Here is an 18,834-nt window from a genome sequence, read left to right as displayed (position 1 = left end):
TATATATAAAGGTAGGAACATAGAAGTATAGGTATGTACAAATATATGTATATATCCAAATCGACAGTAAAATCCATTTCCCCTGTACGCTCAATATGTAATGTGTAACCCTCTACAGACTTTCTAAAAAAACAAACAAAAACAAAACACTTGGTTCAATCCTTAAGTAGAAAGTTTAGTCCATTATTCAAATTCTATTTAGATACTAGTTAAAATTCTATGTTTATTGTGGCCAAGCAGTGGCATCTTTTTTTTTTATACATTTGGGCATCTAAAACCGTCTCTCTACTCTGTTGCATTCTTACATACGCAGCTTAAATTGACAATATCATAATCAAACGCGGAAGGCGTATTTTCAAAGCGCATCAATCATAAATACATTGCGGTTTCAGTCATTCAACTAACCCATAAAGGTCCAACGCACTATATGCTCACGATGTCCGTACGACGGGAGTTTGACGGACGGCCGATGCACTAACTTAAGCGCTTTCGCAAATGTTTTGTAATTTAGTTAAAGACAACTGACGCACGTGTTTGATGATGAAATTTTTTGACGCAACCCAGTTTTGACCATGTCTTAAGAAACAAAATGAAACTTAAATAAGTTTTCCCATAGTCTCAAGCGGAAAGCCTACCTGTCCAATCACGGCCACAATGATTATGACGGCCATCGCAAGGTAGTAGGTATGAACCTTGGTAGTGATGTCTGGATGTCTGTTCTGGTAGATCTTCAGAATGCACAGACAAGCCATCACATACATAAACGACGTATCTGAATTAACACAAACAACACTACATACTATTAATCAATACATAAGCAAATAAGTATTAAGAGAAAACAATCACCACGTACGCTATAAAATAATGAAATTAAAATTGCATATTTAATGAACACGGGGTGGAATCATTGCGACCATAACGTTCGTGTTGTGTGCGTAAAATGTCGCAATGCAGCTTCCGTTGTGGTGGCAATTTCAAAAGATGGATGCAAACGGTGAGTACGGTTTTGTTTTTTACGTTTCCCGAAGACATACAGACCTTTATTTAAAAATCGGGGAATGCTATTCGATACCAATATAAATATTGTTTACTATTCTGGCAAAATTCTTGAGAAAAATCCGATATCCTAACCTCAAGGACTTTACAAAGGTGTGTTCTATGATGTTGACAATTAACAAGTCGCATATTTTTACGAAATCATTACATTTTTGTACAGAAAATCCAATTGTATATTCGTTTTTCTAATAACTATGCTCGGCTACAAAAAATATCGTAACCTCTTCTGAAAAGAAGGCGTTGTACCCGTTGTTTTGAAAATGTTGTGGTCGCAAGCACATGTTGTGGTCGCAATTTATTGTTGTGGTGCTGATGTGAAATAAAACAGACGGATAATTGAATCTTTATGTCTGTCTCTTTGTCTGTCTGTTTCTGTGTCTGTCTGTCTGTCTGTCTGCCAATCTGTCTTTCTCGGTGTATGTGTGTCTGTCCCTTTGTCCGTCCGTCCGTCCTTGTCCGTCCGTCCGTCTGATTGTTACTCAATCTACATTTTATCCAGACTGGCTCATGTTCGAAATCTGGTGCTGGTGACTTGAGGAATCACTCTGCATTTCATTAAATAAATATATTGTTAAATATAGAAAGCAAATAACCGAATCCCTTAAATTGTTGTGTATATGTTCATCACTTAGTATGGTTATGAATTTCATTTATGTGCTCATCTCTATGTGAAGTCGAATAACAGTATAAACATTGCAATATTTGAAACGCACTTGATTACAGAGTTATTTACCTTAATAACAAATGCGCCATTGTATACACTGCTGTTTTTTATGTTGGCACAATGAGATTTCCAGAAGACAAACGAGACTTTTAAAGTTAACATATCCATTTTGTTATAGCAGGTGAAGATGAATTACCTCATTGCCAGGTCTTTTTAAACGCGGCACAGTTTTAATTTGCTACTAACGTTATTATTGGAATTAAAAATACAAGTTTAATACAAAGTAAGTTCTTCACTTGATAAATGCTCATGAAGATAATATAGATTGATTAATATGTTGATTAACTTGTTTACGTGATTATGATGTTTATAACATTACATTTCCATGTGTAGAAATGTATTAAAATTCTTTGCTTATATATACGCAGAACAGTTCTATGGCCCGAGTATCAAGTTCTCAAATGCAAATAGGTTTGTCCTCCGTCCGTCCGTCTTTCTGTCCGTCCTTCCGCAAAACTTTATCATGCGGTATATCATTAAGTACAAACCGGTTACTCTTATGAATTTTGGTATGCATAAATAGAAATTAAACATTTCACCAAAACGGGACCCTGCTATAACTGTAATGCACTGACGGTACTTAAAAAACCCTGTTATGTCACATTGGTTGTAAATCAAGGGCGATATATGCTGTCTCGTCCTGATTCAATATTTTCTTGCTAAACTGTCACGTTATATACTCATAACGATTTGGTATGTTTCAGGTCGCAACGTGGATATGCCGACATCAAACAAACGCCAAAAGTGTTTCTGCTACTTCTGTGGAAGGATTTTTAGTGCAGAAGTCATAGTCTCGTTCCATATCAAAAACATCCATGAACAAACAATTCGCAACTCGCTTTGTCTGCGGTAAAACATGTAGCACAGTTTTAAACATGAAAAGACATCAACGCGTCGTCCACTTGAAAAAAGGGCCTCATACGTGTTTTGTATGCAACAAACATTTGCTTGCAGGCGAGACATTAACTAACATATGAGCAAGTCTCATGGCAACGGATACAAATACAAGTGTGAAAATTGGTGCAAGGAGTATGCGTACAAACGAAGTACTGAACGACACGTGGCTGTGTGTGGCAGACAAAAACCAGAAGTCATATGTGAAAAGTTCAAAGAGCATGTTGGGAATGAAATGAGGCCAACGGGCTGTTTGATTTTATTTATGTAACGACTACATTGTATGCATGTTTTAATTACGTTAATTGCTTAATATGTTTTGCTTCAGTATATATTTTATATGTAATTAAAGACAATTTGTTTGTTTTTGTTTTATTTTAAACTGCATAAACTTTATGCTATTGAGATAAAAAAAATATGCTTTAGATTGAACTGTATAACATATATGAAAGTTTGCTCAATAATTGTATTTCTTTCCCCTCTGATATTTGATTAAATTATCAGTTAATAAATTTTAATGTACATATCAAAATGCAATTCAAGGTTGAAATTTGACCACACTCGTAGTAAGTTTTTTTGTTTCCACTAACATTGCCAAAAAGTAGGGAAGGTAGGTCAGCGAAACTTTTTTCATTTGACGTTGTTTACCTGTGCAAGATATTTTCAACTAAGCAAGTTCTTCTAAATGTGTTTTCTGCTCCAATTAGAAGTTATTTTGGCACCAGATTTTCAAAATTATCTTTATAATACCCATAGCAATTAGATGTAAGATTTATCTTACTCTTATATATTTTGTTTTACTTAAAACCGATATTTGAAGTTGAAAACTTGATCAACATTCTCCTTTGTTGAAGTGAAATATGTTCATAAAGTTTTGGCTATAGATGCTGAACTGTATTTTTATAATATGTATAGTCTCTTATAACTCAATTGTGAGTGGCATTTATGTACTATGTTTTAAAGCTATTTTATATATGTTTTACTAGGTACATGATGATGAGACTTTAATAAACTATCTTATCTATCTGTGTTTGCAACATTAATTATATAACATTCAAAGATGGCACAGTCATACTTTTGATAACAATAATCAAGTTAAACAAATAATGAATTATTCGCCGTAAACTTGATTTCCAATGACCAAACAAATTACGTGTCGGAACGAAAAATTAGGATCTGTCGGGTAAATGGAAAACAAACAAATTTTTGGACCTTAATTACATATTTTAAATGGTTTCAAAAGGAATGTTTCATGTTCCTGTATTTTGAAAAAAATATCGAAAAGAGCAAAAAACACATGATTTGTAGAGAACACTTCTTACAAGAGTCATGAATTTAAAACAAAGAACAAAACACATTATAAGAATAGAAGTTTATTTAATAAAATCTAATTCTATGTATAACTATGTTATATTTTGCATAAAATAAAGGTATAATTTTAACTTTTTCTCCACCAATGTTTCGGATTAAAATCCGATTAAGAAAATGTCCGTTCCACATTTATTTTTTTCCATAAAACACTATAACGTATAATAAAGACGCTTTAATATTGTTGGCTACAAGAGTTATCATTCTGTCTATAACACCAAGATCTAAACCATCTGATAGGTCACAGTGCACAGGATTGTTATCCAATAAAACCTCAGACGGACGGTCAAAATTAATTTTTGAATCTGCAGGAGACAGCTGCTTGTTTCGACATAGAAATTGCGACTCGTTTTTTTGGTCCGGCCATGAAACTCATAAACTTTCCTCAAATAATCGGTTGCCCAACCAAAACAAACTAAAACTTGTATCACTGTAACGCATTGCGCGCGTATCGTTATCGAAACAAATTCACAACATCTATGAACAAAATAAATGCAATATTGCCCATCGGGAAACTTTTGGGCTACCAACGTCAGAAATATTACAAAGTCCGCTTTCACATTGTGTTCTTTTCAGATGTCTAACACCTTGTCGAAAAGATGGTGTATGGGCACCATCACTGTATATATATGTTTCTTCACTGGCATCATTTATTAATCAAATATTTGATCGTTAAAGTGAATTAAAAGCTAATTCTTTTTTAGCTTTGACAATATATGAAATGATTTTATGCCTTATGAGTTTTGAAATAATATCACTTATTTTGGGGATTGGTGACACTATTCTACTCAATTTCAATGCAGGAGAAAATAGTTTTTCATTCAGCTATTTTGACAAAGTCGTTTTCCACCACCGTTTTAACAGGCGTACTGGTATTTAACGTCCGATTTGAAGATGTTTTTCCAAGGACGTTTTTACTGTATAAAATCCGTTTGATAATGGATGGGAACAATCCTTTCTTTCGTCTTCCCTTGAATATTCACATCTGCAATACAACAAAAATAATAAAAATAATCTTTACTATGAGTGGCCGTAATGCGAGGTTTTCATGCAACATAATTGTATTGTTTCAGTTGTTTCAATAAAACAATTACCAACCTTTGATCTTATGTTACATTACTTCCCTTACGTTTGTTCTTATATATGTTACTTCACATCAGCACCACAACAATAAATTTCGACCACAACATGTGCTCGCGACCACAACATTTTCAAAACAGCAGGTACAACGCCTTCTTTTCAGAAGAGGTTACGATATTTTTTGTAGCCGAGCATAGTTACTAAAAAAACGAATATAAAATGGGATTTTCTGTACAAAAATATAGTAATATCGTACAAATATGCGACTTGTTCATTGTCAACATCACATGAACAAACCTTTGTAAAGTCCTTGATGTTAGGATATCGGATTTTTCTCAAGAATTTTGCCAGAATAGTAAACAATATTAATATTCGTATCGAATAGCATTCCCCGATTTTTAAATTAAGGTCTGTATGTCTTCGGGAAACGTAAAAAACAAAAGCGTACTCACCGTTTGAATCCATTGTTTGAAATTGCCACCACAACGGAAGCTGCATTGCGACATTTTACGCACATAACACGAGCGTTATGGTCGCAATGATTCCACCCCGTGATGAAGAACAAAACATTTAGCATACAGCATGCTAAAACTATTAAAGCCCGAGTCACCGCCTCGAAACGGGCAAAGGATTGCGGATATATATAACTCTCACCTATCCCAACGTTAATCACAAAACGCACACATTTAAATAAGCCGTATAGTCATAGAAATAAAAAAACACACACAATAAAACACAATATACAATTGATGTAACTGCAATTCAATTACTTATAATTTTAAAATTGACCAGAGGGACAAAGTTACAATTTTCTGAGTCACGATACAATGAAATTAATACAAGCATCAGTTAATCCGTTCTTGTTGTCGAGATTTAAATCCTGGCATCATAGTGTACAAAATTCATGTCATGCATCATAGGAAGGAGCCGTACTTGAATGCATAAAATACTCGATCACATAGCTTTGGTGTATAAGCGTTATCCCAATATAATATGTTATACAAATTATTTATGTATTTTATTTAAACTAATTTCAATAAAAGTTTATGTAGAAATTACATGAATTTGTTGTACTGACATACGCTGAACAAAAAAAGCTGCAAAACAAAAATCTTTTTTAGGTCAAAGTTAAAGTTTACTTGCTTATTTATTCAACGTTTACATAAAAAAGAACACAACTTAATAGAAAGGTAGTTATTTACCTATTGGTCGAGTAAGATTTTGCAATATGCATGACCTTTATAACATTGATGTCTATCGAAAATTGTTTTTCTAAAAAAATGTTTTATCAAAGAAATTATCTATCTACATTATAATTATCTCTCGGTTAATGTTCCGCATTTCGTATGTGTGATGATACAGTGTGAATCCAGGGAATGTCAATGACTGTTGTGCAATACTCTTCCACTCCACAACCATTTCATATATATTTATGATCATAAAATGCGGTATGTGTTGTAATTTGTTTTAATAATGTGTTGTAATTTTATTTTATTTTTAATTTGAAAACATTAGACATAATAAATTATGAACACTTCGTTTTGAGTTTCTATATGCATCATTAAAAGACATTTACTAGATTTGAATTTGTTCTTAAAATTTTATTTTTCTCAAATGTGGCAAAACCTAGCTAATATACTCGTTATCTTACCTAAAACAATTTTTCTCAGGCAACCTGCCTAACGATTGGAAACTGAGGAGTAATTGAGTCGCCTCAAATATTAACAGTGCGACAAATAAGGGACCGTTGCCTTCAATGAAGCTTTTGGCTTGAATGAACCTCTAGGTATTCGTCACCCCAAGGCCCTAAGTGAAACGTCCACCACCTAGTACGACTTCCGTACCTTCCGTGACCCTCCGAAGACCCTCTAAACTTGCAACAGGAACTCTGCAGCCCGGGCAGCACCGTTTGAAATTAATGTAATTACCCAAATGCACCACAGAAATGTTCTTTAGAGTACCGTACCATTTCGCCAGATGTTGTCTCGCTCGCATCCGCAGGAGAAGTGACCAACTTGCCTTTCTGCAAGACTTCATATACTGTCAAACAGAGCTTCACCTGACCGACGGAAAGACACCATCCGGAAACCAGCAACGTTACCGAACTTCCTTCGCTTGTGACGAAGATAATCGATTGCCCTCCGAACTCAACGAAGATTACATACTATCAATTCCTCCTCCAGTACTACAGAAACGAGCCGACTATATATGCAGGATTTTTAAAGACACATTCCTAATATCAAATGCTCTAAAAATGCTTAATAAATCATATGTAGCACAAGCAATGACTCACTGTGTTATTTAATAAACATATAAATATTGTATGATTCGAAAAGATTAACTAGGGATGGTTATTTTTTAATGAAACCGTGAAGAAACGTGAATCATCTTATTCGAACACGAAACATTTTCGTAACACAATATTACGTGTGTATAGGTGTTGTAAAAAGTCAACTTTAAATCATACTGTCGTGACTGTGACCCCGTGATTGCTTCATACTTGGTGTGATGCGATGTTGCTTACGTAATTGTCACGTGTCGTCTTGAAAAATTGGACCTAACTAAACACAATCTAGTCACAAGACTCTTATGTGTTCAGTCTAGTTTTAGATCTTAAAATGTTTACGATATGGCGACAATACATCAACGTCCAGTCTGACAATACTATCTTTATTACAATGTTTCTCGTAAGCGACAATTAACTGACACTTGTCATAATGTTTTATATATAACTTAATTTTGTTTACCAAGAAGTACATTTAGTTAGTGATTATTTATTTATTGTACACGTACAATTATTGCCTCATATATACAGACGGTATTAATCTTTATAAAGTTGAATATCGCGAGTCCCTTTTTGGAATTTTTTAATTGTCAATTAGTACGTCGTGATAATCGCTAATATTTTGACTGTGAAAATCCTTGCAACATTTTCACTCGGTTTATTCTTACACATATAATAATGACACTGGATGAATAAAGCATTAAAGTAACTGCTTGAATTTTACCGATACAATGTAATATATTTTTCATGTGATAGCGCATACCATACTGGAAATTCGACAAAGTTGGGCAAACATGGTAGCAGGCACTCATAATGCCCTCCATGATCATTGCAAGTCCCATGGCATAGAACAGTCCGTAGTGTTGAGGGATCCCATACAGCTGAAATAGAGTTTACCCAAAGCACCCTATTTTCAGTTGTCAGTGCATCAGCAATGGATATGTTTTAAACAAAAGAAAAGGTATGAAGAGCTGAAGCAAGAGGATAATAGGATGTCGTAATGTATGTATTAAGTGTATGCATTAAAATAGGCGCATTCAAAAGCGTACGAAAAAAAGCATTATATTATATAAAAGTATTATATATATTTGAAATCATCTTGACGTTTCCGAAGATTAAAATGATGTAAAATTACAGAAAATTAAAGTGATTGTATTTATAAGTGGCATCTTTAACCGTTTTAACATACCTTAGTTGAATTGTTTCGTGATGAGCTTCCCATACCAATACATGGGAGGCAGCACTTGGTTCCGGTTGTCATATCTGTCGTGCTCTGTTTTCTATGAATATATTCTCTGAAATAAATATGTAGTCTTTAATAAACCTCACAGCATCACAGTTTAAAGCGAATGACATGGGAAAGAAACATGCAGAGAACTATGCCTGGCTGAAATGAGTTTAATGCATTATTATCAAGTATGAAAAAATCATAATATTTTCTTTACAATTCACACAGTGGTGATAGGCACTAATGATTCATATGTACATAGTAAAATAAAGTTTTTGTAAAGGAAAGCTTTCACAGACTATGAAAGACAGAGAATATTCCATTTTAATCTTACTACAAAAAACAACAACAAGTGGGCTTTGGGCCTTAATAGGAGTATTCAACTACGACCCGATTCGCCACGATTTGTCCCGAATTCCAATATTTTGAGGTCGGGGACATTCGTAACTCAATCGGCGAAGGTCCTAACTCATTCGTAGCTAGTCGCGGGCGAGTCGTGTGCTCCCAAAAAATCGCGGCCAGTTTTTAAACGTGTTTAAAATTTGACCAAGACCTCCAAGACTGAATTTAATAGCAGTTGACTCGTAACAGCGTCGTAGTGCGTTCGTGGGCGTCGTAATGGAATCTTAGGTAATTCGTGACTCAATCGGGGCATCGGTGATCACGTGAGCTGTCTACGAATCATTTACGACTTTGTAAAGACTCTCAAGAGTTCACCCCGATTGAGTTGCGAGCCCGCTAAGATTCTCACGATTTAGTTACGAAACAGTTACGATTTTGTAAAGAATGTTATAAAAATAATATTTTTCCATCATGTTTTGTTGTCGTATAACCCACAGTAAGAAGTATAGATGCGTAGGAATTAAATCAAGAATGCGAAGCACGAGTGCTTTGATAACACGAATCTATACTCCTAACTGTTGGTTATTCGACAACAAGCCATCATAGAAAAATATTATTTCTATTCTTACACGATTCTGATTGATTTGCTTCAAGCTTTTGGAAGTGAACTATATTTTTCAATACTCCGCCCTTCTTAGTACAAAGTTCACTATTTAGTGACGTCATTGAATTGTACAAACATTTGACGTCGTTTTCATTCATAAATGTTTTGCAAATTACGCCCCTTTCATTGAGAACAACACTCTAAGAAACTAAATGACGTCACATGTGTTAATTCTTCTGAAAAGCTGACATGCTTTAAATGTTTTCTTAATTACGTTTCTTAACAAACAAATTCTTAGCAGGCGTGGTCATGCCACGTAACACCAAATATACAATTTGTTGTTTCATTACATTTATATACGTGCTACATTTTTTACATTTCTTTAAGAGCGGGATTTAAGCACGTGCATTTTACTGCAATATTTTCTTTATTTATTCGGAACTATTTTCGAAACATTAAGCTCCGCCCATAATTTATTGCAGAATAACCCACACTTTATTTCCTTCTTTGTCTATAGAAAACAAGTCGCGTGCCGTGTTAAAATCAATTTCAGTAGATATTGGCGCCGAATTCATGGGTGCGTTCGATGAGGTCCTAGCTTAGTCGTGACCGATCTGCATCGTTCGTAGTACAGTCGCAGTAGATTCTTACACATCGTAGTGAAGTCGCGACCCTATTCGCAAGACTTCAACCGAACCCCACGATTCGTCGTAACTCAATCGTACCACTGTCATAACTGAATCGCAGACTGTCACGAGTCTTCCCGATTAAATAAATGTGAGAAATCGTAGCGAATCGTTGGCTTGTTTTCGTAGTGGAAAAGGGCCATAAGGCACTCACCCGAGACCCAACGGAACCGAATTTTTCTGAGTAGAGTTCAGAGAAATGAAAGTACTCCATGAAACATAATTTATCGGCACTTGTTTATCTTCGACCAGTTTAATAATTGACTTTCAATGTATGTCCCAGATTGTTTATAGCTTTCTTCTCTACTTTGACCTGGTGAAATTACATCATATATTCTGTTTTCAAACTTGGTAAAAATGATCTGACCAATTCCATAAAGAATGGACTAAAAAGGTCTCTTCTAAAGTGTTAACAACGTTTCACTACGGCAATATAAGCTTTCTCCGACTTGTGGCCGCAATGTTTTTCAATAAACATAAACCACTTTTGAACTCAGCCGATTTATCATAAGAGCACGTTTGCGGACGAATTTCTATCCATTTTTGACGATATTATGTAACTTTTTGAGTGTAAAGAAGTTTTAACCCTGTCCTTATTTGGAACACTGCCGCGATCCATAAATGCCATGTTTTTTTAACGAATCAAAGCTATTTTATAACTTAGCTAAGATATCATTTGAACAAATATTCTATCAAAGTTTCATGAAGATTGGACAATTCACGTGACTTATATAGTGTTAACAATAATTATTTAAGACACATATGGAACACTGCCCCGCTCCCTACCGGCATATTTTATTAACCAATTAGAGCAATTTACGGACTGAGCTGAAATATATTAGAACAAGTATATGACCAGGTTACATGAAAATTGGTCTATAAAGGTAATTTTAACGTTTGTTGCACTTTGTATCATAGACAAACAATGAAAACTGCCCCGACGCTTAGCGGAAATGTTTTTCAACGAACCGGAACCATTATCGAACTCAGCCAAGAAATCATCTGAAGAAATGTTATGACCAAGTGTTATAAGTAATGGACTTAAAATGTTACTTCTAGAGTATTTACATGGTTTTTCTTTTTCCAAATACGAAAAAAATGTCCCGACCCGTGGCGAAAATGTTTCTAAACGCACCAGAACCGTTTTTGAATTCAGCCGAGATATCACTAGTACAAATTGCAGACAAATTGTCATAAAGATAGTACGATAAATGAGACTTCTCGAGTGTTAGAACGGTTTTGTTATAGCCATTCAAGGTAAATTACTCCGCCTACTGACAGCCATGTTTTTAATTGAACCGGATATTTTCGAATCAGTTGAAATACAATTTGAACAAATGTTCGCACCATGTTTCATGAAGATTGGCTTATAAATTCGACTTTAAAAGTGTAAAACAGTGTTTTTAATTTAATGTAATCTACTGACCAAGTTTTTTACCGAAAGGGACCCAGATTCGGAATCGGCAAAGATGTCAATAATACCCATTATTTGACCAAGTTTTATGAAAAAAAAAGGCTTTTAATATGGCCTCTATAGATAGTTAACGTTGTAAATACTGACATCGTACAACGCACTGTTGGATACTTTGCTTAATGACCTAGTTCTTAATAAGAAGCACTCAGCATCTTAATTTTCTATAAGGCTTTTTAAATATTTTACCCAGTGACCTATATTATTATCCGACTTGAACTCAATTTAAACCCTTCGTACATAGTGTAAAGAAAAACACGTTTTGCCATGTAACATGAACTCCACTTAACAAAACTTGCAATTTTGCTTACATATTGTAGGTGAGTAAAACTTCTTAAAATGATTTATCACTCTTGAATCAATAAAGGTGACTTCAAGCGTGGTTGTAAGGTGTTTCTAACATGTGATATGATTTGGTTTCTAGAGCGGAAAGAAGATTTTTCTACGATTTTATCTGGTGAAGTAGTTATAAACACTACTTGAACTTATTCAAACATTGGCTAGATATTTTTATGATTAACATTTTGACCATGTTTCATCGAGATTGAGTCAAAATGCGTCCTCTAGATATGTTTATAAGAATCCAACCGTTAACCTATTTTTAAATACCCCAACTTACATTTTGAACATTGAGAGGGCATCCTGTTTATGTTTATTTAGATAATGTTTTGTGAGGAAAATTAATATGTTACCTTGTTTTAAAGCGTTCTTGATTCAAATATGAATTTGACCTAGATACTGTTAGGTAAGACTGTCTGACCAAGTTTCGTCAAAATTGAATAATACAATATAAATTCTAGAGTGGTATCACAGTATTTGTGTTTTATAATTAATTTGGTGACTTGTAATATTCGACCCAAGATAGATATTATGACCATGTTTATCAAGATTGAGACGTACATGATGGCTCTAGAGAAGAAACATGGTGTATCTGAGATTCGATATTGTGACTTAGTTTTTAAGCCCACTTAATCAAAATTCGAAGTTGGTGTACATATTCAGAAGACAAACATTCTGACCATATATCATCAATATTGAGCAACAAATATAGTTCCTATGATGATTAAGTTAATTTATTATCAAATTGGACGTAGTCAATACATACTACCTGTATAGTTTTAGACAGCTTTTTTAAGGCAGTAAGAAGAAGTAAACAAAACACGTAAGAAGTACCCTTTGAGAATGGCAGTAAGAGACAAGTGGACTAAATGTATAGAAAAATATCCAAAGAACTATGTCCTGATTAAATGAAGATGAGAGGATCTATAGTTTTGGCAAGTTTCACTTAGTAAAGAAAAAATGTTAGTGTTTATATGTAAAGAGAAACAGACATCTATAGATAGAAGAGACCATGGTAAACGGATAACCGCACTTTAAAGAATAAGTGAATATAAAAAAAAGAATCTCACATATTGACGATATTGTTAAAAATGGTTTGTATTTTAAAAACTGCGTATATTTTTTACGTTAATTACGAAATAATATTTCATGACGATACTGTAATTGATAGCATTATTTATTTTACCATTATTTTATGCATTTTTTAATACGTAATATACATTACATGGACATTATATTTAATGGCTCGTTGAAGGACTATAGTTTTAATATTCTTTCAATAATTTAATGGATGGTAATTAATATGATTAAAATGATTGTCCAATCAATAAAGTACTGAATAATATCGATGTTTTAGTGCTACGTGTCTGTCTTGAAGGTATGACATGTGTAAGGATCTTTCGTGAGCTTTAAAGAACAAGTTATTCATTAGATAAACGGTACTGTATTGTTGTCATTTAAAAATGACAATAAACTACAGCCTTTACAGAATATACTCATGTTACCCCGAATTATGAAGTTCGCGATATTTTGGAATTTGAGAAAACTTTGAAAAAAAAACAAACAATTTTACAATTTTACATGAAACTTAAACATTACCTACATAAATCTTTAAACAAAGCACAATAACAGTGTAATAACTTAAATGGGAAGTACATACTCTAAATTTATGAAACCTTTGTCAACAAATTTTATAACACCTTTTCAGCATATCATTTAGATTATAAACACATCACTATGATTAAGACACGTGTATATTTTCAAATTTTTTATTAACATGGATTATTTTTCAAATTAAAATATAAAAAAACGCTTGTCTTATGAACACTCAATTATTGAAAGGATGTTTATATATATATATATATATATATATATATATATATATATATATATATATATATATATATATATATATATATATATATATCTTATGCCTAAATATTGCATTCATAAGCTAAATATATACAGGAACTCGTCTTTTGAATAGGTGACTATTTTGTGAAAAGTATATATGATATGATGATAAGAATTATATTTTAAAACACGGCATATTTTTATGCTTTTCTTTATATGCAACAAAGACTTATGTGGTATGTCTACAGCAGATGAATACCTGTGCATTATGTTGTAATACGACATCCAAACCATTTTAAAGAGAAACAGGACAACGCGGTCTGAAATATGATATCTGTTTTCATGGAACTGCACCAGAAACACCAAAGAAACTTTATCAAAAAATGATGAAATATTTCTGATAAAAATGTCATAACATAAAGCCGAAAATTATAAGAAACAATACGAATCATTAAATAATCAAAACTTGTTAGAAAAATAATATAGAAATGCATAAAATAACAAATTTTATGACTCGATTATTGACGTTCTCCAAAATCTATCGTCTGATGAACTACTAATAGACGTTCTCACATGTAGGGAGGTCAACCCCGAAAGAAACGCAAAAAAGGGTGAAGAAATAAGTTGGCTAAAATGTTTTTTTATTTTAAGTATATTGATTGGGCAATTACCTGCATTTTCTTCCCCGCATTTTCGACAACACCATTGGCTAAAATAACAGAAAGCATGCATTTGTGATGAAAGGTCCTGACAGCGATATGCTTAATAATAAGGCGGAAAAATTGTGTTGTAACCAATTGCATGTCAGTCAATTAATAATTATGTAAACATCGCGAATTTCACAGCAATATAACTCAAAATTAAATAAAAACCATGACAAACAGTTATGTGTGAAACCTCTCAAAAACATTCGACAACATTATCATGTCAACACATATATAAATTGCAAATTATTTATATATAAACGGCCTCAGAAGTAACTGTGTAATAATCAATCTTTCTTGAGCAGTATACCTACATAATATATGTTAATATGGTTCCAATGCAGAAGCCAAAAAGCACACCGACTGTCAAACCGATGGCTTTGTAGAATTGCGACGCTAGAAAAAACAACAATATAAACCTACCATAAATGTGACTACAATCGAACTGATTACTTCGTAATTCGTATAATAAATACTCTAATTTGATATGATCTCTATTTTTAACGCTAATTATCTGAAAATGACGCCATATAATACCAAATGTAATGTCATACCTGTCAAATGTTGCTTTTAGTAATATCAAAATCTAGACAAGAATATAAGCATTTTTTATTTACCAGCAAAGAGAATACAATGGTTGTGTTTTAAAGAGAAACCTTTATATTCTGAGGCTAAATGTACATAAAGTATCGTCAAGCCAGACAAGAAAGATGAATGTCTTTTTATTTACGACAGTTTATTGTTTATATATCACCATTGCCATTTCTTAAAAAAAAATCAGACTTACGCTTAGCACCCTAAACACTTATTAAATGTATACGTTATAGCTTAAGACGTGTATATTTGCGGAGTAAATTTGCTGTCCTTTTCCTGCTTTATGGAATAGAGAATTGTTATGCTTGAATCAACTTCATTGTAACATTTAACATGTTCAACATTAATACCGGTGTATATATTCCTTACATCTTTATACAAATTGCTGAGGATTTTTCATAGGGTTAGTCTAACGAACTGAATTCAAGTGTGAGGAACGTTAAGGACTTCCACAATGTCTAACCAAATAATATATGTCTACTACTACTATTTTTGATGACTTGAAATACAAGTTATTGGGACATTTTTGTTTAGCTTGTGTGGACAGGTTCTATTTTGTGGTTACTGCTACTTTTCAACAGGATATGTGTTTGCTGTGATATATTTAAAGCATTCAATTTAAATTTCACTCAACACATCTGACTACTTATATGCAAGTTTATTGGTTGTGTGCTTACCAAGACAAACAAACGTTATTGGGCTGATGGTTAAATATATAACGGTTAAGTATAACAATGTGTCTCAGCATTATTCTTATGCAGGCTTCTTCTGCCGAAATACTGGCATTTTACTTAATAGACGATGACGATCACCTTAAAAATCGTGTCTTTGTTTTGGATATGCTTTCCATTAAGATATATAAGAACAGTAAAAACCGTCTTATCATCCAAGTATGCTTCAGTATATTGAAAATCAAGAATTTGTATGTGCAAATTGTTTTTAGGAGAACTCGCAGAGAAACGCTTTAAGGGGTCTTTCCTCATCACCCGTCTTCCTTCCAAGTTATCTAAGATGCTTACGTTGTTTAGAGCCTTAGAAAATTCAACACTCTTGTAGACTTCTTCACAGTTTGTCATTTAGCAAGACGAACAAATCAGTAAATTCCGTCATTCCTATGGACTGTTCAGTGTCACTAGTTCTACGCTTTTGACAATGTGGTTAAAATCATAATTATTTCGGGTAGCGGCTCTCAAAAAAAAACCCTACACCATTCATATCTATTCTGTGGATCTCTATTAACAAAATAACTTTCGTTTCAGGGATTCTACTATTTTGACAAAATCTTTTTAGTGTTATTTTCTTTATTTGAATATATTTTTTACGAGCATTCAGTGGATCTTAATCCACAAATACACTATTAACAATGTTTCTCAGATTATTTGTTACTCTATTTTTGTGGGATCACCACACTTCGATGAATGCATAAATTCTCTGAAATCGTGATTTTCTCTTGCTGCAAGTATTTTTTTTATCCCAATCATGCATGATATCCAAACTTAATCGATTGAGGTACATGGATTCAACAATGGCACAAAGCTCATGATCTATCTGTTGATTGCAAAGAGTCTCGTTCTCAAAGGTCTTATTCGAAGTATGATGAAGCAAAAAGCAAATATTTCGCTTGAATTTCTAGTAATCTATTATTGGCATCTGGAATTTTGCATGCAAAGTCGGAACCGTTTTCTGACGCCATGAAAATGTGCAATAGAAAAAGCCATGAGGCTTGGTATTTAGCGGGAATATAGAGGACGTTTGGTGTGTTAATAACGACGTTATATTCACTTGCTAAGGATATTTAAAACATTGTTTTTATTGTTCTGGATGCTTTTGGGGTTTACAATATATTACATATTGTCATTAAGTTATTTGTTTTAGTAAATGTGATTCATTCTATTTTACCGAAGTTGAGGATTTAATACTTGATTTCGAGTTATTTTACAAACCTCAAAACATTTACTGACATAAACTGTGTAGACGTGCTATAAAAGATATATCAGTTACCTTTATTTCAAGTAGATATCATCGTAGTGGTCTGTTAAAAACAATACAACGCTTTTCATGAAATTAAGTAAATCCTAACGATAAAATAATTTTTTTCGAAAGAATTTGACATAACACGAGATACTTGAAGTGAGATTTAAACTAGGATCATTAAAAATACTCTTATTTTTAACATTTTTTTTCACAATCAATTTCTTCGATCATAATCACACCAGCAATATGCTTTTTCTTACTACATGGTCTCAACATATTTTAGCAATGTTGGTTAAATTATACATATAAACTTGTTTAAACTCGAATGATTATTCAAATGATTTGTGTTTAGAATGCAAATACCGCCACTATGTTTTGTAAATATACCATTGAGGAAAGGAACCCTACTAGCCTAGCTATCGTTCCAATCCTATAAACTTTAGATGCTTGTACATTATGTTGTAAAACACATTACTGAATAAATATGTTTAAACCAAAAATACATCAGGTATACACTCCCTTACGCATTAAGCGAAATGGTTAATTCCTGCTTTGTGTACTCTTTTCGATTCGTCGCCCTTTCTTTTAGTTTTTGCAAACCCTAAAATATAAGTGACATATATAATGATTCTGTGATGATTAACGATAAAGGAAACATTTTTCGAACTAATTTTACATAGCAAGAGATATTTAAAGTGATTTTTAACTACGATAATTAACAATATAAAAGGAATACACTCCCTTACGAATTAAACAAAATGTTTAAATCATGATATGTTAACTTTCTCTATAAACAACGATTCGACGCAATTTCTGTGTTTATTTTTGCAAATCGTAAAATGGAAGTAACATTAAAGAATTTATACAAATTAAATTGATTATAATACATTTATGCTAGGGTATACACATAACAAAGATCAAAATCTGAACATTTTTGGTCTCTAAGTTGAAAATATTTTATTTGTAATAAAGTAAAAATAATACCGAACCTTCGTAGTTAAAATAGTTAAATGATTGCCAACAAATTATGCCTTTACATTTAATTCTAAGAAAATAAATCGTTGGTGAAAATATATTCATTCCGAGTAATTTTACAAAAGCTTACATTGATTTACATTTTCAACAGAATAAAGACGAGATAAAAAGTGATATTTCCTCCTATTTTTGAGAATGACTTGTCGATACACAATCACCTCATAAATGTTTTTATCTGTGTTAACTCTTTGTGTTTCTTGTTCATTGAAAACATAAGCGTGTGTATGTTACATCGTTTGGTTAATATTGCTATATGCATGTTAACAAGCAACAAAACACATTAATGATCTTGAAGGAGGTTTATAAAATCCTTTGTAGTGTTGAATAAGGCTAGGTTTATTTTCCTGACATACTTACGAGCCATTCCAGAGGCTTAATTGTCTAAACAAAATGCATCTTTCCGCAACAGTATTTACGAGTCTACAAACATATTATTATAGGTACTAGTCAGCTTAAACATTGTTGTAATTATACAGATATTATAATTAAAGTTTTTTAAATTTCAGATCAGTAAAACAGGATCACATTTTTATCTACCAAACTAAATAAACAAAGCTCTCTTACCTGTGATGGCCGTCTTTACAGAGATTGTGACAT

The 18,834-nt window shown here is 32.9% G+C and overlaps 1 protein-coding gene across 1 annotated transcript in view; it reads right to left on the bottom strand.

The window, feature by feature from the left end:
- The window catches only part of LOC127842435 (SID1 transmembrane family member 1-like), a 46,416-nt gene extending 27,582 nt beyond the window's left edge, over positions 1–18,834 (bottom strand). The window contains exons 1-6 of the mRNA XM_052371938.1: positions 18,802–18,834; positions 14,949–15,030; positions 14,602–14,639; positions 8,596–8,701; positions 8,170–8,287; positions 636–772 (exon numbers count right to left, since the gene is read on the bottom strand). Coding sequence (XP_052227898.1) covers positions 636–772; positions 8,170–8,287; positions 8,596–8,701; positions 14,602–14,636 — 396 coding nt within the window. The 5' untranslated portion in view covers positions 14,637–14,639; positions 14,949–15,030; positions 18,802–18,834. The remainder of the gene's footprint in view (positions 1–635; positions 773–8,169; positions 8,288–8,595; positions 8,702–14,601; positions 14,640–14,948; positions 15,031–18,801) is intronic.

The sequence above is a fragment of the Dreissena polymorpha genome, chromosome 8, assembly GCF_020536995.1.
Source record: "Dreissena polymorpha isolate Duluth1 chromosome 8, UMN_Dpol_1.0, whole genome shotgun sequence".
In the NCBI taxonomy this organism is placed as follows: domain Eukaryota; kingdom Metazoa; phylum Mollusca; class Bivalvia; order Myida; family Dreissenidae; genus Dreissena; species Dreissena polymorpha.
Note: the sequence above shows the minus strand (reverse complement) of the source record. Positions and strands in the feature narration are given on the sequence as shown.